The sequence below is a fragment of the Cinclus cinclus genome, chromosome 1 (genome assembly GCF_963662255.1).
Source record: "Cinclus cinclus chromosome 1, bCinCin1.1, whole genome shotgun sequence".
Classification (NCBI taxonomy): domain Eukaryota; kingdom Metazoa; phylum Chordata; class Aves; order Passeriformes; family Cinclidae; genus Cinclus; species Cinclus cinclus.
In genome coordinates, this window is record NC_085046.1 from 43,712,174 (window position 1) to 43,731,172 (window position 18,999).

The 18,999-nt window shown below is 42.9% G+C and overlaps 1 protein-coding gene across 1 annotated transcript in view; it reads right to left on the bottom strand.

Moving 5' to 3' along the window:
• Positions 1-1,201: 1,201 nt before the first annotated feature.
• The window catches only part of TMC2 (transmembrane channel like 2), a 31,239-nt gene continuing 13,441 nt past the window's right edge, over positions 1,202-18,999 (bottom strand). Inside the window, exons 10-20 of the mRNA XM_062496882.1 lie at positions 18,306-18,453; positions 17,688-17,876; positions 16,021-16,200; positions 15,043-15,195; positions 13,563-13,691; positions 11,316-11,383; positions 10,633-10,872; positions 8,803-8,928; positions 4,276-4,354; positions 2,530-2,650; positions 1,202-1,452 (exon numbers count right to left, since the gene is read on the bottom strand). Coding sequence (XP_062352866.1) covers positions 1,202-1,452; positions 2,530-2,650; positions 4,276-4,354; positions 8,803-8,928; positions 10,633-10,872; positions 11,316-11,383; positions 13,563-13,691; positions 15,043-15,195; positions 16,021-16,200; positions 17,688-17,876; positions 18,306-18,453 — 1,684 coding nt within the window. The remainder of the gene's footprint in view (positions 1,453-2,529; positions 2,651-4,275; positions 4,355-8,802; positions 8,929-10,632; positions 10,873-11,315; positions 11,384-13,562; positions 13,692-15,042; positions 15,196-16,020; positions 16,201-17,687; positions 17,877-18,305; positions 18,454-18,999) is intronic.

Below are 18,999 nucleotides of genomic sequence, written 5' to 3' on the forward strand. Positions count from 1 at the left end.
ACTGGACTCCTTTCTCCAGCTCCTGAAAGGTGGGCATTCCCAGGCTGAAGGTCAAATGCTCTGTGCTCTGTCAAGACATGGAAGAGAAACAAGTTATTGAGTTTCCTGTCCTGAATGTAGCATTTCACAAGATTTATGGAATTTAGTAGGAAAAAATCTAAAGTGAGGACTTTTTAAAAAATCCAAATATCCCAGTTTTAGCAGAACTGTTACTATCTGTGGTTATGATTTGGTTTCATTGAATAATTTTTATTTTTATAGACATTTTTATGAAGAGCAACACCCATGTGAACACCAGATCCAAGCTGGCCAGGGTGGGTTTATGTCAACAACAGGAAGAAACCGTAAGTATAAGAGAGCAGGTCAACCCAGAGAAGGTCTGCCACAGAATCCTGGGAAGTCCTGTAGATCTGAATGATACTGTTCTTAAATTGCAGCAGGAATTTCTAACTGGTTATAATCAGCATCTAAGCCAAAGCCCTGTTAGTCTCTCAGTTGTGCTGGGTGGTGTTGCTGGACTGGGAATCATACCCATAGGCTGAAATAATGGTGCAAGATGCTGTCAATAAACTGTGAAAAGAGGAGTGGAGTGGTGGTGAGATTGAAACAAAACGATGAAAGTTTGGAGGAGGTAGACTGTAACAAAGCTATCACAAAGGACAAAATGGAGCTGACAAAATCCCCTCTGGTAGGAATCCTCTACTCCTAGTGGCAACTGCCTTGTGGCTGAGCAGGGACACTCAACATTTTGTAAGAATGCTAAATTCTTCAGGCAGAGAAACAACAGAAAGAACCCACAACAAACCTCTGTTTAAATGACAGGTAAAATCACACCACTTTTATTAATTAAAGAAGCCTTTGAAAGTGCTGGCAAGCACTTGCTCCACAGAGCAAGTTCACTGCTGTTAGTGGCCACAGGGCTGCATCCTGTGTGAAGCAGCTCAGCAACATCATGGCTGATTTTTGTTCTGACCACCTCCCATTTCCCTTGAGTTCAAAATCAACACAGCCTTTGGGGGTTACAACTTGGAAGTACTACCAGGTAAACAAATCTGTATTAGAGATTTGTCGGATAGATACAGAGCACCACACGTGGATGTCCACAAGCACCACAAGCATGCAGTAATCATTTCCTACCAAAACTACAACAGTTCATGCAGCACCTCTATTGTAATGTCAGAGAGGAGAAACTTTGCTGAGGTTATCGAGCAGCCCTTTGGTAGCATGGCTGCCCTCTCCCTCTTCCAGGGCCTGGTCCCAGGGGGTGCTCCCATGGCCTGGGCTGGCCAGGGTAGGGTGCCCGAATGCCCAGTGTCTGTGGCTGTGTCACAAACACTTGAGGTGGTGGGGTGAATGCTGCTCCTCTCCCGCCGGCCATGGGGCTGCCAGCCAGGACATCTCTGCCTGGTTTCCCAACAGGGCCAGTTCCGTTCAGAGACTCCGTTTTCTTGTCTAGAGCAAAGATTATGAATGTTATTTTCTTAGGAGCAAACACAGCCTTTCATCCTCTCCCCAGTGGCTTCCTATCTGTGCAGAGTGCCTGGGGATTTGTGTTTGAGCATCTGAGTGAAGAAACCAGGAATATGAATATTCCCCCCAACACTCAACAGCCAGTACATGTCTCTGCTGCCCAACCTCTCTTTTCAGGTTCTTACTGATGCATTTATAAGACAAGGTAATACTGCCAGCCATGCTGGTACACTTCTAGGCATGAGGTGGCCGTGAGTAATTCCTGATTTTAATCTTTATTTTCAGTGCACTCAAAACACTGCCAGCACTATTTCCATTTAAATTAATGCCTAGAGTCTGCTTTGGAGAGTATCTGTACTGGGTTGCCCTGAACCTTCCAGTTTGTCTCAGCCCATTGAATTCAAGGGGGTTATGGTAGCACTAGTTTGCTTTTCTTAGCTGTACCAGGATAAAATTGAAATTTTTCAAGTGGTTTTCACAATTGAGAGCCGGATGGTGGTTGAGATTGCACCTGGAGGATCCATGTTCTTTGAAAATAACCCAATCCTGGTGCTAATGCCTCCTCCTGGTTCCTTCTGCCCAGCCATGGACCCCACAGCAGAGTTTAGAGCATTCATTTATTTACCTTAAGACTTAACCCAATCCTGTGAAAAGTTTCTGCCTCATTCATGATGAATTTTCCAATGAAAAGCTCTACTCAGGAAGAAAAGGTCTGACTCAACACGACAGACCTGAAACAATACCAAGTTTAAACATTGTTCCCAGAATAAATTGCTGGTTTCATGACCAGCATGGTTAAGCGTTGGGATATGAATAATAATTTTGTATTACAATTCCCACTGTGGCAAGCCTGTGTGAAATATAATCCAGTCTAAAAGTGTGCCCTTCCTGCGTGTCTGTTGGCAGGTGGATTTCTGTGAGAAGGACAAAATCTGTGCTAATTAAACTCATCCAATACCTTGATAAGGTGTATCCCTCCAGTTTCTCAATCCTGTCAGTCATTTGGGTGGCTAAATGAGCCTTTTTGGAAGTGCTATGGGGAGATGGCTTAATTTTTACCTTCTGCTTGTTTGGGAGGACTTTCAGTCTTTGTACTTGTTGTAAGTAGATCCTCCAGATCTTGCAGCATAGGGTTGGTACTGGCTTTGTTGTTTCTCTTGTTTTTTTCCTCTTTGCGTTGCTGCATCAATAAAAACCATTTAGTTTAGTTAAAAAATGCAGATTTAATCTGGGAAATGGTGGCCTGGTGCCGTGTTTTCCTGGCTAAGCATTTGTTGGTATGAATGAATCTCTTTGCTAAGTTCGAGGTGCTGAATCCTGGTCCAGTGATCAAGTATTTCAAGGAAAGACAGTACACCCCAGGCAGGACTAGAAAACAGTGGCTCTGCTCCTGTTAGAGCAAAGCACTTGCTAGTAACATGGTTTAGGTCTATCAGGATGTCTATGTGCTGCTTCAGCTACCAATCTATCCTCTCTGGTATATTGGTTAGTTTTAAAGGTGAGCCTCTTGTGAGAGAGGATGTCAGGGATAAATGCCACAGAAAGAGGGTACCGCAGCACAGGGATGGGCTGTAGGGCTGTCTTTGGCTTTACTTATGTACATTTAAGGCTGCAAAATATTTTCTTCTGGATGGTAGAGGGAATCTGAACTTCTGGAAAGTGCCGAGTTCTGGTTTGTGGTCCCTTTAGCCCTGATTGTACAGCAGGTACAGCCAAGTTGTACAGCATGAAATAGACCAAGTGCCCCAAAATCTGAGTACGCTGTAGCACATGTTCAACTCTTGCAGTAGTCAAGGATACCCTTTGCACCAAGATACTTCCTTTAACCTGAGTGATTAATTCTGAATTTGAGTATTTGAATGTAATTTATGGAGTCTCATTTCTCAGTACTCACGTCCTCACTTTTAACATTGCAGTAATCTCTGCTTTATGTGATGTTTTGCTTTATGTGGCATAGCTTCCTTGGCTTGGATCCTGTCCTGTGCCAGTAAAATGGCTGATACCAGTCCTTTGACAACATCACATCCTCTCCTGATGCAAGACTTGGTATTTTGGGCACATTTATGTCACATAAAACAGCAACAGGATAGAGACCCACCAGAAAAACTCTGGAGGAAACTGATGTTGCCAGATCAGCATAAGCCCTGGTACCAGTACACCTTTGCTGTTTCTCATGGAGACGCATTCTCTGAACAGAGGCTTGCTTTTGCAGGTATTCTCCTGCCAGACTCAGTTCATAATAGTTCAGGGATCCTTGTATTATTATAGTCTTCTACATGTTGCAACCTCTCCCAGTTCTGGATATTATGAGCTGCAAATCCCACCCTGCTAGTTCAAGTTTTTGCATCTGTCTTTATCTTGCTTTTCCCATGCGTGCAGCAGAAACAGTCTTCTCTGTAAGGCATTTGGAGAATCAGTGGTAAAAAAAGAATGTCATTGCCATATTATTAGTTATGTCTCTTTGCAGCTTGTACAAAATCTAGCTGTGGTTTTCATGGGCTTGTCATTCTTCCTGGGAAATCTCAGACACCAAAGCATTACCTGAATTTTGCAGTAACTTTTGGACATAGCACAGTTTATGGGAAAACCAACCATAGTTCTGATGGACAAAATAACAAGTGACAATGTGACCTCTTTGCATCCAGACATGAAATGCCATCAGAGGGTACTGAACAGGCATAAAATACATCATCTTCTTGCGTCACTAGTGTGTTCAGAAGTGAAGAGTGATTTAAAAGCATATGCTACTTGTCAAAATTGAAGTGCACGGTATTTCAAAGGTGGTTTTGACAGGTCAGTACCTACCATTTGCATTTTTTTCTTCAGCTCTGCATTGGCACGCTGATATGCTTTAGACACAGCATTCAGGTAATAGATGGTGAGGCTAAAAAAGAAAACATGCTGCTATAGAGATTGGATCAGAGGAAAGCGAAAGTTTCACTAGGAGAGAACATATAATTTTTTGCCTACCTTCTAATTCATAATTTTCCCACCAGCCAGCTGTCTCCAAGCTTCTTTTTGAAGCTCAAGGTTTAGGAAAATTTGGGCTGCCTGTGGCATGATTAGCTGAGACAGGCTGAGCCCATCCAAAGATCAGTTTTGCTCCAACAGAAGTAGAATGACCAGCCTGCCCTTGTGCCTCCACCTTGTCTGGCCATGGGCTCTCTCCACTTCCTTCGTACCAGCCTTGGGGGAACCAGGCACCAGCCTTGAGATGGAACTGCCACCAGGTAACACAGGGGCCTCAGGAAAAACTGGGAGGCTGGGGAAATAGTGGTAGAATAGGGCCTTGACACCTCTCCTGAAAAGCAGTGCTCAAGGAACAGTCCTCCTTCCCCCTCTTCCAGACCAGCTGCATCCTGTATCCCTGGATAGGACCCTTGTGAACAAGCAGAGACAGAAACTGGGGGCAAGCAGAAGCCAGGCTGGAGCAGAGCCACGGGCTTTTGTTTTGATCCTGTCTTCTCCTAAAAGGGCACACCAAAGCCAGGGGAAAACTGAGCCAAGCTGGAGGGAACTGAAAGGCAAACGGGGCTGGGAGAGGGCATGCTGGCTGCCAGCCTCTGGCACACAGGGAGGCTGTGCTTTAAAGTATGCCTAAGCATCTGGGTCTGTCTTGCCACCTCTGACACTCACCAGCCAGTAATATTTTGGTAAAAAAAATGTTTTGATAGTAAAATAATGTTTCCTCCTGCTTTTGTGGAGTGCCTTTATTTTTCTAAATTATAGCTATCGTCTGCTCAGTGACTCCAAGCTATTCCCAGGAAAAGTACCAGCTGTTCAGTTCACTGCTATACTTGTTTGTGGTTGTTTTTATGTTAAATATAGTAGAAAATTCCCTTACAAAAGGCTAAAAAAAAAAGGGTAGGGAAAGAAAATTGTTTCCTGACCATTCATAACCTGCATATGTTGCTCCAGCCCAGGTTCAGCAACCTCAAACCAGACTCAAGGATTTCATCAGCTGAGTGCCTGACTCTAAGCCCAGCAAAGCACCATGTACTGGTGTGTGTGTTCACAGGTGGAAGATCAGGAAGTGGTGCTTAGAATTGCCTTTCTTGAGGCTTTTTATAGGGGTCTGTCTAGAGGAAACACGTTTGCTTCCTTTTGCCTAACATTAACCCAAAAGTCAGTCTTGGTCATCTGGGCTCTCTGTCCTGCAAATCCTCTTGGAAATTGTTTTTTCTTTTTGTTCTTCTGTAAAGGTGTGGTAGTTTTATATTTTCTATGTCATCAAGCTCACTGTCTAGAAAATGCTACTTTGTAATCAGGGCTGTGAATAAGAATGGTGTTGATAACACACTGATGTTTTCATTTTGCTAATTCTTGTTTGTCCAAAGTTGAGCAAGAACCTTTGTTTTTGTCTCAAGTTCTGCCAGTGAGGAGGTTCACAAAAGAAACTGGGAGGTGGCACAGGTGACCTGGACTGACCAAAGGGATATTCCACACCATACAACGTCATACGTGGTGTATAAACAGAGGAGTTACCTTTAACAGGGGCCAATCTGGCTTTAGGAAGGGGTGGTCTGGCATCAGTCGGTGGGTTGTGAGCAGCTGTATTGTGTGTCGCCTGTTTTTCCCTTATTATTATCATTTAACATTATTGCTATATTTTACTTTGATTTTTATTTTGATTATTAAACTGCTTTTATCTCAATCTCCAATTTTTTCTTTGATTCTCCTCCTCATTCCACCATGACTGGGGAGAGAGAGAAGAGGTTGAGCAAACAGCTGGGTAGTGCCTAATTTCCATGTGGGTTTAAACCATGACATGCTGGCACCCCTCTTCTCTGATTGCTCTCCCATTTCTGGGGATAGTGTGTGTCACTGTCCTTTTCTAGCCTGAATAGGAATTTTAATTTTCACCCCTTCTTGATACAGTAAAATGCTTCTGTCTTCTGCCAGGAAGATCTGCAGGCCACAGCTTGAAATCCTACTCAGCCTGGGTGGGATTAGGTTATGTGCCTGTGGGCACAATATTTTTCATTCTTTCCCTGTGTTTCCTGTTTCCCTTGTCCTTGGGCAGTTAAAAGCAGGACAGTAAGCTTGACATCCATGTCAGTCACTGGACCCCAACATTGTTTGGAACCAGGAGATAAGAAACCGAAATAAATAGAAGATGCATTTTGGATTGCACCTGGGTAAAAAAAGAAGGGGTTGTCATGGCTAGAGAAAATTATTTAATTTAGTCCATAGAAGTGGAAAACACTTTTTTTGAGAGACTGCAATCAAAATCAACAGACTGTCCATTTACAATCCACCTGTTGCTCTTTGTAGAGGCTATTTTTAGTTAGGCTGGATTGTAGGCTGCCTTGCCTGCTGCTTTGAGAGCTTCTGGCTCTCTGCTCATCAGGACTAAATGTAGCTTTTGCATTTTCCTGGTTTCGAACTGTTGGAAAAGTGGGTGGGTTCATCATAAGGACTAGCTCCAGCTTAACCCGGTCTGCCAGTCATCAACACAGCAGAAGTTGAAGATTTTTAGACAAGGCATGAAACTGGGCACTTGACTGAAGAGGTGAAGAGAAAAGGGCCAAAGCCTTAAGAAACAATCTTGTTTGGTTGCTGTGATTTTGTCTGGATTATCACAGGCAAGGTGAGTATGTAGATAACAAGCAGTGCCTCTGCAAGACACCCAATGCTCTCAGGGCATGTGAGAGCTACTGCCAAGGGGCCGTAGGTCTGAGTGGTCCCGGCACCATGGGGGAAGCCACTTCCTTAGGACTGTGATTTTCTTGAGAGCTGAACAGCTGGAAATCGCAAGTATGCAATACATACAGGCTATACAGGCAGTGTATCTGGGTGGAAAGTGAGGATGTTTTAGGTAACATGGACATAAGGTATCTCTCAGTTCTCAGAAGGGAATCAGGACAGAGACAAAACCATGTCTCAAGGAGAGATGGACTGACGGTAAGTCGGTAGTGTGGGAATGGCCACTGCTGGAAAGGGATGATAAAAGGTGTCTCTTCAACAAATAAACTGAATTTGTGATGTTACTTTTCCCAGCTGTCAGTGGAGGAAATGGTAGGAGCTTGTCACTGGAGAAAACCCATTATTTTCAAAGGTATTACTCTGTACCATCAGCTTTTTTGAGGATTGCATCTAAGCCTCAGATGGGCTTAGGGCTCGGGGCCTGCAGCCCTTTTGTAAAGGTGGTCCAGCAGTCTTCATTTTGTGTTTGCAATACTATCTGCCAGTGCTGCTGTGAAGCCCACAGGAAGAGAGTTTATAATTCAATAATATGCTTGGCCATACTAGGGACATGGTGTGAGAGTTCTTGTCTCCTGCACAGACCTGATCTGATTCATACAGGTGTAGGATCTGCCTGCACAAGTTACAGTACCCGATCATCCTTTTTAAGTTAAAATGAACAAGTAGTTTGAGGCAGGTAGAGGGGTGACATGTCATCTTCAGTTTAATTAGGACTTTTCTCAAGTTGTTTGTATGAATAACTTTGCATAGAACTTTTATTTGATATCATTTAATGGCATTACCTTCAGTGTAGCTATGCAGGATGAAGCATCAGAATGCCCAAGGGCAGCTGTGATGGATCAGCCCAGAGGCTCATCTCCAATGTGTGTGGATACCCCAGAAAGAGTCAGAACAGGGATCTCTGTATGTAACAGGCACCCCAGATCTCTCCCTGTCTCCCACTGATTAATCTGAAGTGCTCAGAACTGCCTCCAGCATTTGGCCACAGCCCTCCTACTCATTTTGATAGCTTTGGAAAACCTCAAGAACAGTGCCAAAAATATCTTTTTTAAAAAAAAAGGAGAACTAATCCTAGTACTGCTGGAGGTGCTGGGGATTTAAGTCTAATTTCAAAGCTGAAATGATCAAACGGCACTAAAACAAATACCTGATGTATTATTTGGAAAATGAAAAAGTAAAACCCCCCAAACCCAAACAAAGCTCACAACACTTCATGATTTTGGAACATGTAATTTTTGAATGCCCTGTCTTGGCTGCGCTCTAAATGCCACCAGCTGTGACAGAAATTGCTTCTCCAAAAGGCACCAGGCTGAGACTGTCCATTTATTTCCTGCTGGCTACAGAAAATTTTTCATGTGGAAGCTGTGACAGTTTTGATATCTATAAGGCCTCTGTCAGCAGTGTAATTCATCCACAAAGTTGTGTTTAATTGGGTCAGGTAATTAAATTTTAGGAAATTGGGTTAGGCAAAGGTAAGGGGGGAGGGGAAGGTAGGGAGCATGTGTCTGCTGTGATCCATGCTGTTATCTCAGCAGAAGCTGTATTTAGACCTGACTAATATCCCAGATTTTTTTTTCCCAACCTTCTCCCACAAGCCAGACATATAATATGGCAAGAAAAACTTACACCATGAGCAGAATTGCAGGTATGATCAGTCCTGGATTTGCCACATAGCTGAAGATCTTGGCAACAAAAAGTGGAAAATCAAGCTCAATGGTCTCTTGAATGACATCATACATCCTTTTCTTTCCACTGGAAAGACAAACGGCCAGTTAAGGAGTGTAGATATCTTCTGGAGGGACAAAATGCCTCATAGTCTCATGGTGCTAATCAGCTTGTTTCACCTTTTAATGAGCATCAGCTTGCTGTTGGCCACCAAGGAGTTTAAAATACCTTTATTTAAAATTATCTATCAGTTCATTCATTGCCTTCCTCTCTCCCCTCATTGATTATGCAAATAATCTTTGCTAGGCTAACTTGCTCCTGGAGTCAATACATTTAATTCCACACTTGACTCCTTTATGAGTCCTATTTACCCCTCTGAAATAGATAAAACCCTACAGACTGCAGTATCCAGATATTTCTGATGAATATCTTGTTAAGAATGGCCTTTCCATGGTGGAGATGACTTTCCATATGCAAATTCCAGCTTTCTGAAATAATGAGCCAACTTGAAGAGCTGTTAAATAATGACAAAAATAGCAAGCTGTGATTATTGCTTAATAGGAGACTCAGTGAAAGTGTAATTTCAAACAGGATTGATAAAGCAGATGAGAGTATTCTCTCATCTGGAAGTATGAAAGAAGAACAAATCTGTTAAGGGCTGGATTATGTAATTGACCTTCTTCTCTCCCCAGCATCTCTGGGTCTGGGAATTCAACCACAACAGTGGTATTCCTCCTATTTAGGCTTGGTGCCTCCTGGGAGCTTGCGGGATTCCCGTTAGGAAGGTGCTGGACTCTCTGTCTTGATGATGAGAGTCAATAAAGAAAACTTGGATAAACAATATCCCAACCTCATGAACTGCCAAGAGCTCAGGAGAGCTGAGCTTTCATTCGAGCTGCCAAGGGTCTGAATCAGGCTGAGTGGCTTTTGAAGGGTTGATTGGGAATTGAAATAGCTCTTTCACATTGCAGATTAGTCATCTCCAAATGATAGTGTGCGTGCAACAAGTCACTTGTCGGATCTTCTGACATTACTCGTTGACACCTGTCCTTGCTATAGAACTGAGGGTATTTTGGTCTCTTGCCTTCCCCCTGAGTCTTTTTGCTTTCTGATGTCATTCTCCGTCAGCAAGCAGATAACCTAAAACAGTGCATCTACAAGAACAATTTGTTCCAAGCTGGCTCCTTGCTGAGTCAGATTCAGCAGGCCCAGGAAGTGGGGTTATTCAATCAAATTAGACTTTATTGGCACGTTAATCCAGTCCACTAAACGCTTTGTGCAGTGCTGATTCTGTCCTAATTAAAAAAAAAAAAAAAAGCCCCACAGCATAAAAAAACAAACAAAAAAAAAGCCCGCAGCCATTTTACAGGCTCACTCCTATCCGTTTCCTGCTATTTGCTGACTAAAGTCAACATGTAAAATCCATCCTTTTGACTCATTTTGTTTCCTCAATGTTCCAAAAAGCCTTTAGGGTGCTCCAGGTTTTTTTTTTTTTTTTTTTCTTTTACTGTGTTCTGTGCCTTGCTGTCGCACCCCTGCTGTTCTCTGGTGCTTTCATCAGTGTGTGTTGGAAAAACACTGGGAATCATGTAGCAGAGAAGACAGGAGCAGGTTCAGTGCTCACAGCTAATTATTTACACCCCATAACTGGATGTGACCCTTTGCCTCACATTGCTAAGGATGTAAACACTTCACCAACTCTGCTGGAGTCCAGTCATTCTAACTTAATGAAAATTTTGTTCTCATATATACCAGAGAACAAGAATATCCTTTTTGGTGTTTTGGTAGTACCTGAAAGGTCCACAGTCAAACGAGGGAGGCAGGGACATGATGGTGTAGGCCACAGGCAGGAGGCTGAGGAAGAGGATCAGCAGCACCAATCCCATGTAAAAATTGTTAGACTTGGATGCTTTGAAGACTCTTGCATGAGGGACATTGCTACTCATAACAGCCCAGCACTGAAAATACATGGAGGTTAATAAGCGCAGCACGTTTATACCCACGAGCCCTGGTGCGTAAAAGGATCCCATCCTGAAAAGGAAAAGAGAAAGACAGGCACTGTTTTTTGACAGACTGGAAGGTTTATTCCTTTCAAGAACAGAAAAGGAGGTGTTTGTGTGCTGGCAAGTTTGTTCACAGATGAAGGCTGATGGGTGCTACCCCTGTGCTCCACAGTAGAAGCCATCTGCACCCACAGGTTATGGTGTGGTCCCCCTTGCTGAGGACCAGCAAGGCCAAAGACTTCTCAGGGGTCACAAAGAAAATGTTTCAGTTTGTGACAAAAATTTCTTGGAGATGGCTTGGAAAATGTTATGTGAATGTGGAGAGAGTCCCACTTATATAGTTAAGCACAGAAAGCCAATCAGTCAGAAAAAATAGAAACCAGAGGTCTATCTAGGTGGCTTGGAAGCTTTCTAACTCCACTAGCAGGTTTTCTAAATAATGTGAAAAATAAAAAAGAGGAAATATCTTACCAAATCATGCCCTGGTTGAAAACCAAACCCAAAACGTTGCCGCTAATGTCAAACTCTGCGTAGGATGGCTGTATGGGGAAAGAAAGAAAAGTGTGTTGTTGATACTGTTTTCTGCTGGGTGAATGATGTTTATTTAAAGCTGGCAAGCAGGCATTCCTGGGAGGGCTCCTGCTGTGTGCCCACTGCTTGGGTGACTGGCAGCAGTGTGAGGAAAGCAGAACTGGAGCTGCTACGCTGTGGGCTGCTGCTTGTTTCTTGGCTTCCCGAAAATTGTAAAGATATATTGAGGTGCTTAGAGCTGCTCTGGGGTTCTCTCTCCCTGCTTATATGACACCAGCTGTGAGCATGGCACAGGACTGCGTTTAAACTCCAGCTGGTGCCTGGCTATGGACTTACAGTTCCACCCTGGTAAAATATTGAATCCTGAAGCCGTGATAATTATGAGCTGGAAGGAAAATACTATGCTGGATTATGTCTGTGTCCCTGGATCCAAGATGCTGAAGAACAGAAACACAGGGCAAAGGGAGAGAAATGATAGGGAATATATGGCCTGATGGGTATTAGGGGACATTTTACTCTGTGCTAGCTGATACGTTGCTGTATATAAAGCAGTATTTTAGCTATCTGATGTAGGTGGTAATGGTGGCAGGTCCAGAACAGGCTGATCTACTGGCAGCAGTTATTGATTTATAAATTATTATTTTGTTAGATTTGCCTATAATGAAGCTATTTCTTCTATGTATAGCTACTTCCATGTTCACAAAACTCAAGTGATTTTTGGCAGATGAAACTTTGGGTAAAGATTTTTATGTTATGTTTTCTCGAAAAAAACCACAACTTTTTTCATGAAAAAATTGAGAAATTTCTTGAAAAATTTTGAAAAAATATTTTTATTTTTAAACTGCAATGCAGAAAACAGGCTTCTAAGAAATGGTAAGTGATGCTCTTATATCTTTGGAATATCCTATGTGGTATTTCTGTTTTTCATGCCATTTGCATTTACTTAATATTCTTAGCAATTCATAAAGTGGAAGTTTAAGATGTTTGTGCTTCATGATGAAAACTCAAGGGGAGCCTAGTCAGTCTTGCTTAGCTGACTGCTCACAGATTTGGGAAGGGATGGATGTTTCTTTGTTCTTTTAATTCTGGTCCATTTCTACTTTAAATCTTTAGCTAGAGGTTAATAGTGGCCTCTTTTTTTTGTATGAAAATAAAGACAACTATCAGTGTCTGCTGTCCTCTGCCTTGAGTATTCCTATGTGAGAAGGCTGGCTTAAACAAGAATTTTATTCATTTTCTGCATTAGAAAAATGCATTTAAAAATGTGCTGGTGTCCCTGGCTGGGTTAGGGGTAGATGGCTTAGATGGTTGAGTTAGATCTTTGCATAAGCAATTTTTATAATTTTTTTATACTGCTTGGCTCCTGGGAGGACCTCCCTAGGCCACCCTGGGAAATGCCCTCTGCCTCCCTCAGAAGAACCACAAAGAGCTCCACGAGCAGCAAAATGTCTGTTGTGCCCTGCCTGCTCTTCCTTGACCAAATCCCTCATTTTTGTTCTTCTCCAGACTACTCCTGGGAACACTCCCAACATCACAGCTAGGCAGTGGGTACACTGATCTGCTCGTAATCTTGCAAGGTGTTTTCATCTCTGTTGGAATCTGTCAGGTTTTGTTTCCTCTCATGCGAATCAAAGGACTTCCCTCCATCCCTCCATTATCTTATTTTGTGTTTTGTGCAGCTCCAGTACTGACTGCTTTGGTAATGGACCCTTTAGGAATACCAAAGGGCCCAGTGATGTTGTGTGTTACACACATGAGAAGGGAAGGAAATGCTCCTTGTTCCACTACAGCAGAAGAAACTCCAGCTTCCAGCAGTAATCAGAAGATGCTGCTGTGAGAAGAGCAGGTTCCTGCCTGCAGGGTGGGCAATGAAAAGGGATATAGAAAGGCTCAAGGTTTTGGGGCTATAACAACTGAAGAACACCAGATTATTTATTTTTTAAGTCAGCTTCATGTTTTAAAGATCTCAGATGGGGAGGAGAACTGCATTTTTCTAGAATTCTTACTGGGATGGAGCTGATTGACCCAGAAAAGTTATGCATAGGTTATGTACACCAATTGTATTATCAGGCAAGACCAGACAACCATTGGAATAATTAAAATTCATTTGTAGTGTTTGACCAAATGGCCCTAAATTAATTTGATCTTCTTGGCTATAAGACACTGACTCAGCTATAAGATACTTACAAATCCAGCCTCTAGGTCCCAGCACCAACAGTAATTCACAAATCTGACAAAGCAAGCTCGAATGAAATCTCCCACCAGAATGGTTATGTAGGTCACCAGGATATCAGACACAGTGAGCCTCATGAACTCCTGCAAATTAAAAGAAGGAAGAAACCTCATATTTAACTCCTATAATTTCAGTAGCACATTCAGGACTCTATTTTTCATTTAGCCATTTGTTTTTATATGACAGTAATCTTCAGAAAAGCATGCCTTGAGCAAACTCCCTGCCTGTTTTCAAACGCTGTGCAGTGCCTAAGTTTTACCTTTATGCTTGGGAGCTATGAGCTCTGTTATAGCTGTTAGACCTGATAGCTGCTGCTGGCATTATTGACTGCACTGCATGCTGTGGAAGCACAGAAAGTGGGAGCAGAATGCTAATGCTGCACTAGTGCTGGTGTAAAATATATACATGTCTCAGTAATTTTGATTTGGCATAGCTCTAGTATGGCTCAGCTCTGTATCTTTTATGAGGACTCCCAAGAAAAATTGTTCAGCTGTAAATGAGCTGTGTGTAAGTGTAGAGAAAGGAGGTAGGAAGACAAGAAAGATAAAATTGCAGGCAGAAGGAAGACTCATAGGGTGGAAATAACTTGTGGCCCAATAATTTGAAAGGAAAGACACAAGAAAGGTTTTTAAAGTATGGGGAGGGGGGGGAAGCAAAGATCTGCTGAATGACAGGTCAGCTGCACCAAGGATCAGCTCCTTCTTAGGGGTGACAGTGGCTGGTCTTTTCCCACGTGACTGAGAACCACTTGGCTTTTGAAGATACATTGTGTGTGTACAGGAATGCATAGCCTTGCAAGCCCTAACTATCTCTGTCAGCCAGTAAACAGCTGCTTTTACTTCTTAAATTGTGTGCAGTCTGGCTGCAGATCTTCTTGGTGCCAGGTAAATGTTGTGGGGTGGATTTGTGTGGTGAAACTCTCAAGATTTGAAGGCCATCCTGTCTGCCTTTCAAGGGGGTTACTTTTGCCTAATGCTACTTTCATCCCATGGCCTCATGCTGCATTATGGAATGAGACATGTCAGGAGTTCCCTCAAGGTGTGTCCTCTGGTTGGGTTTTATGCCTCCACCAAAACCTCTCTGGAACAAGTGCAACAATAAATGGAGAAGAGAGGTTTGCTTCAAAGGCACAGTCATGATCTGAACATGTGGCAGGCATGGCTGCAGACTGCCTGACCTTTTGTGCTCTTCACAGCCAGTGCCTCAGAGCTGTGAGTGCATGCCCTGGCTGCTTCCAGCTGAGGATTTCATCACCATGGCTTAAGAACCATGGCCAAGGGCTTGTACTGCTTTGGTAATGCTGTATGAAGTGGTAGAAAGAGCTGCTGTTTGTGAAGAAGACTTCAAGCCTGGAAAATGTTAAGGACATGAATGAGAAAAACAAAATGGACCATCCTAAACTAACACAGACTTGCTACATAATGAATTTCTTACAATGCCAACAGTTGTCTCCCAGCAGGGTCCCCTGGGCACATCTGCAGGGTCAAGGGGAGGTGGGGTGATAGTGCTGTCATTCCCTGAAGACGAGTTGTGGTGACCAAGCAGTGTCCAGTGTGTGATGTTTTTTACCACATCCTCTTCTGCCAGCTGCAATGGAGAGACACCACTCCCCCCCCCCCGCCCCCCCCGCAAAAACCATCAGAAAATAGAAAACATGGAAGAAATCCAAGGCACTGAATTCCTCCCTCCTCCTTACCAGTTACTACCCCTTGTATAAACATCTATCCACTGTCCACAATGGAGTTGCAGTGCTGGCAATAGCGCAGAAACTCCTCTTTTGCCAGGAGCAGGGGAGCAGCAGCTGAGGGCATATCAAGGCTCCATGAGTTTTGGGGGAACAAGCAACGTGTTCCCTGCACATGGAGGTGTCAGACCTCCTTCAAGACTGCTGTATGCAGACATAACCTTCACCCAGTCCTCCTCCTTTGCATTATTTATAATTTTTCAGGGCAGAGCAAACTGCCTCGATTCCTCTAATTCTTCTCAGTTTAAAACAGAGTAATTTTTTTCTGTGGATAAGTTAGACATTTATCCTTTCCTGCAGTTATCTGCCCACAACATGCTACCAGGATAATGTTAAAAAGGGGAGGCAGGGGAAGAGAATTATAAACTGTATCCTCAGGGTCTGCAGTAATAGAAATTGCAAACAGTGTCAGATGGAGAAAAAAATAGAATTACCCTAACATGCTGGGATTATAGCAAGACAATGACTACACTCTTTTCAGGGCTGTAAAGAGAAGCCAGAGACTCTGCTTGGTGAGTCTCCCTGAGGCACTGCTCAAGAGGATTGGGGACAGAGCAAGCACCTGCTCCAGAAGGGGTGATTGTCCCTGCTGGTTGTGGGGACAGGGGATGTTCACCCTCAAATCTGGGAAATGCTATTTGACCATGGTTTTTTGGCTCAGCTCTTACTTTTTCGTTGACATCGTCCATCAAGGCCAACAAGAATGTGTAGAGGTTGCCCAGGAAGAGTGCAAAGATCCGCCCCAGCTGCCATTTCAGCCCAATGCGGGGATGGTAATTTTCTAGTGCAGCGATGGTTTCAAAGAGTGGAGGGCAAAACATGCCCAGCAAGGACATCACAATTTCAACCTGCCACATGAGGAAAACGAGATAACTCGTAATAGTGAAAACAGTGACTATCTTACTGTGAGCAGAGCAGGAGCTTCCGGCAACTGGTTGGATATTTCTGAAGGATTTATAAAGGGGAGGGAGTCAAAGCAAACTCAGTTCCTGACTTTCCTTGGCATGCAGGCAGCACAGCGTCAGACTTCAGGGCCAGGTTGCATTACTTGCTCTTGCAGGAACACTTTTGCTCTTATCTCAAAGGGATGAGCTCCAAAGAATTTGCTCCCTGTCAGTCCAGACTCATGAATATTTAGGTTCTTCAAGTACCTTGCAGTACTGCTTGCATCAGCTCCAAGGTTCTTATTTTAGTTTCAGAGGAAGCACAAGACTTGGCTTGTGTGCACAAAGAGAATTAGTCAATGCTAATGTATCTTTTCCACATTCAAAACCTTTGCTTTTGCAGAAGGCATTTACAGACTTGAATGGAAGCACGTCAAGATCTCAGTTTTGCAGCTCAAGAAGATATGTCCCAGTGGTATTTTTGTTCCTCTTTATCATGTCAGATACTAGGTTGTACTGTGGTCAGTGAGGTCACTGGTCAGTCAAGGTTAGCTCAGGCATGATTTACAGGCTCTAAATTTTTTCATAGCCCTACAGACCATGGCCTGTGTCTGTACAGATGCAGGCAGTCTCTGACTCCTATCTGTGCTTTTCTTTCTGGGAGAAGTAACAGTACCCAGTATTATATCTATTCAGAGCTCACATTATCATCATGAAAGGGTGACATCAGACATTAAATGTCTTTTAGTAAGATATTTTTCTTTGGGAAAAATCTGTAGTGATAAATGAAAGCATTTTGTAAGCAAGTGCTATCTTTCTAAAGTTTTCTGAAGGAACTTTTAAAATGCGTGGCTTTGAATTTAATTTGGCTTTGATATATAAATACATGATAATACAGTAGACATTGAAATTAAACCTTTCCATAGGTTGAAATATTTTTTTGCTGTATATAAAGAGCTTTAAGATTTTAATTTCTCATTCCAAAATCAGACACAGGAAAACTTTGACAATTGAAATTTTTTTTTGCAGGTTCTAAAATTTTATTCCCATTATTCAAGGTGGGTGACAAAGATTTGATTTTAGAGTTATGTCTGATTATGGACATTTCTAATACCCAGAGAGATTTCTAGTACAACAGAGTTTTTAAGTGTTATAATGCAACTCAATTCTTAAGATGGTGATCAATGCTGAAAGTGCTGAAAAGCCATTGACTTTTCTGGTGCTTTATTATAAGAGTATTTTCCCTTCTCTGCAGGAGTTGTTAATTTGCCCTAGGAACTTTCAGTGAGATCAATGTGCATTGCAGCTAAAAGTGCAAAGGTACTGAAGGGGACTCCTGGGTCTTGGTAGGGAATCCCCCTGCCTTGGATGTTGTCCTCAACCTGTGGCAATTAATTTTTGATGTCAAAGCAAATTACCCCAACAGAAGGTTGGAAACAAAATTTCCTTACCTCATTTCTCTCATACCACCCAACATTTTGCATTTTGGAAAATGTCTGGGAGCGTTTCACCACAAAATAAATTAGGTAGCCACTCCCACACAAGCAGCATATGATGAGGACATTGGCCAAAACCCGCAGGAACCTCCTCAGGTGGATATTCTCATCCTTGTTGCTTTCTTGCTCATCTACAATAGACTCCTGAAAAAACAGGGATGCTCAAGAAATTGGAATGGATATCTTGCAGCACCAAGCATAAGGCAACATCACAAGGTTTTTCACCCTATGAAATGCAATCTTCTGCTATTCTGGCTATATCCAGCTTGGTAGTTTTGGTTAAATTCAAGCTAAGCTTCATAGAGGCCTCTTGGTTTAATTGAAAGATATCAAATGGCAAAGAGTCTGACATATCCCAGGGGAACCGTGCTCTAAATTATTACAAATTCTTTTAAAAGTAAAAAAAAGAGAGTTATGGGAAGCAGTCACAGAAGCTGGAGCTGCCATGGATTGGCACCATGCCCTGTTCATATGGAGAGATGCTGAGTAGGTATCCAGATTTCCCATTAAATCTCTGCCATTGGTAGGTGCTGGGAGTGTCTCCAGGAGCAAGTAGAGGACAGTTAGGTTTACCTTGAAGCTGGTGGTGATGGATGCAAATTTGTTGTCTGCTGTCTCTGGGTTGCCAATGAGGTAGTCCCAGCTGGTGAACATTTTCCAGCTGAAAATGAAGTTGTCATCATCTCCATCTGCCGTGCTTTCATTGACATTGCGTGCCATCCTGTGTAAGGATGTGTGCAGTGACAAGGTCAGACAGTGTTCCACAGAGCCACCACGTCCCCTTCGGCTTTGCAAAGCTCAGGTAAGATGGAATGGGGTGAACCATTCTTGGGGTTTGGGAATGACAAAAATGAGCCATTGGACTTTCGGTCTAGGGACTTCAGTCTAAACTGTCAACTCTCAGGGCTATACAGTTCTTCTGTAAAAATTGTGATACAGAGAAAAACCAGCGTAGGTGATTAAGGAGATTAAGGTTTGCTTTGTCCAGCTGGTGCCTGAAGAAAGTCTAATTATGGTGCTTCTGGGTCCTAGGCTGCAGTATATGGTTATGTCTACCTTTAGTTAGTTAAACTTTATCAAAACTCCCATGTCTTGTCCAGTACACCCACTGCAGCACAAAGTTTTAGTGGGATTTCACTTGCTGCACAACGCTAGAGCCAAAGAACTTGCAGCAGGTCATGCAGAGAGAAAAAAAGGATTACTCTTGTTAATCAGCATAGGAGCAGATATGGTTTCTGCTGTTTCCCCTCTATTATTTGATCCCTGA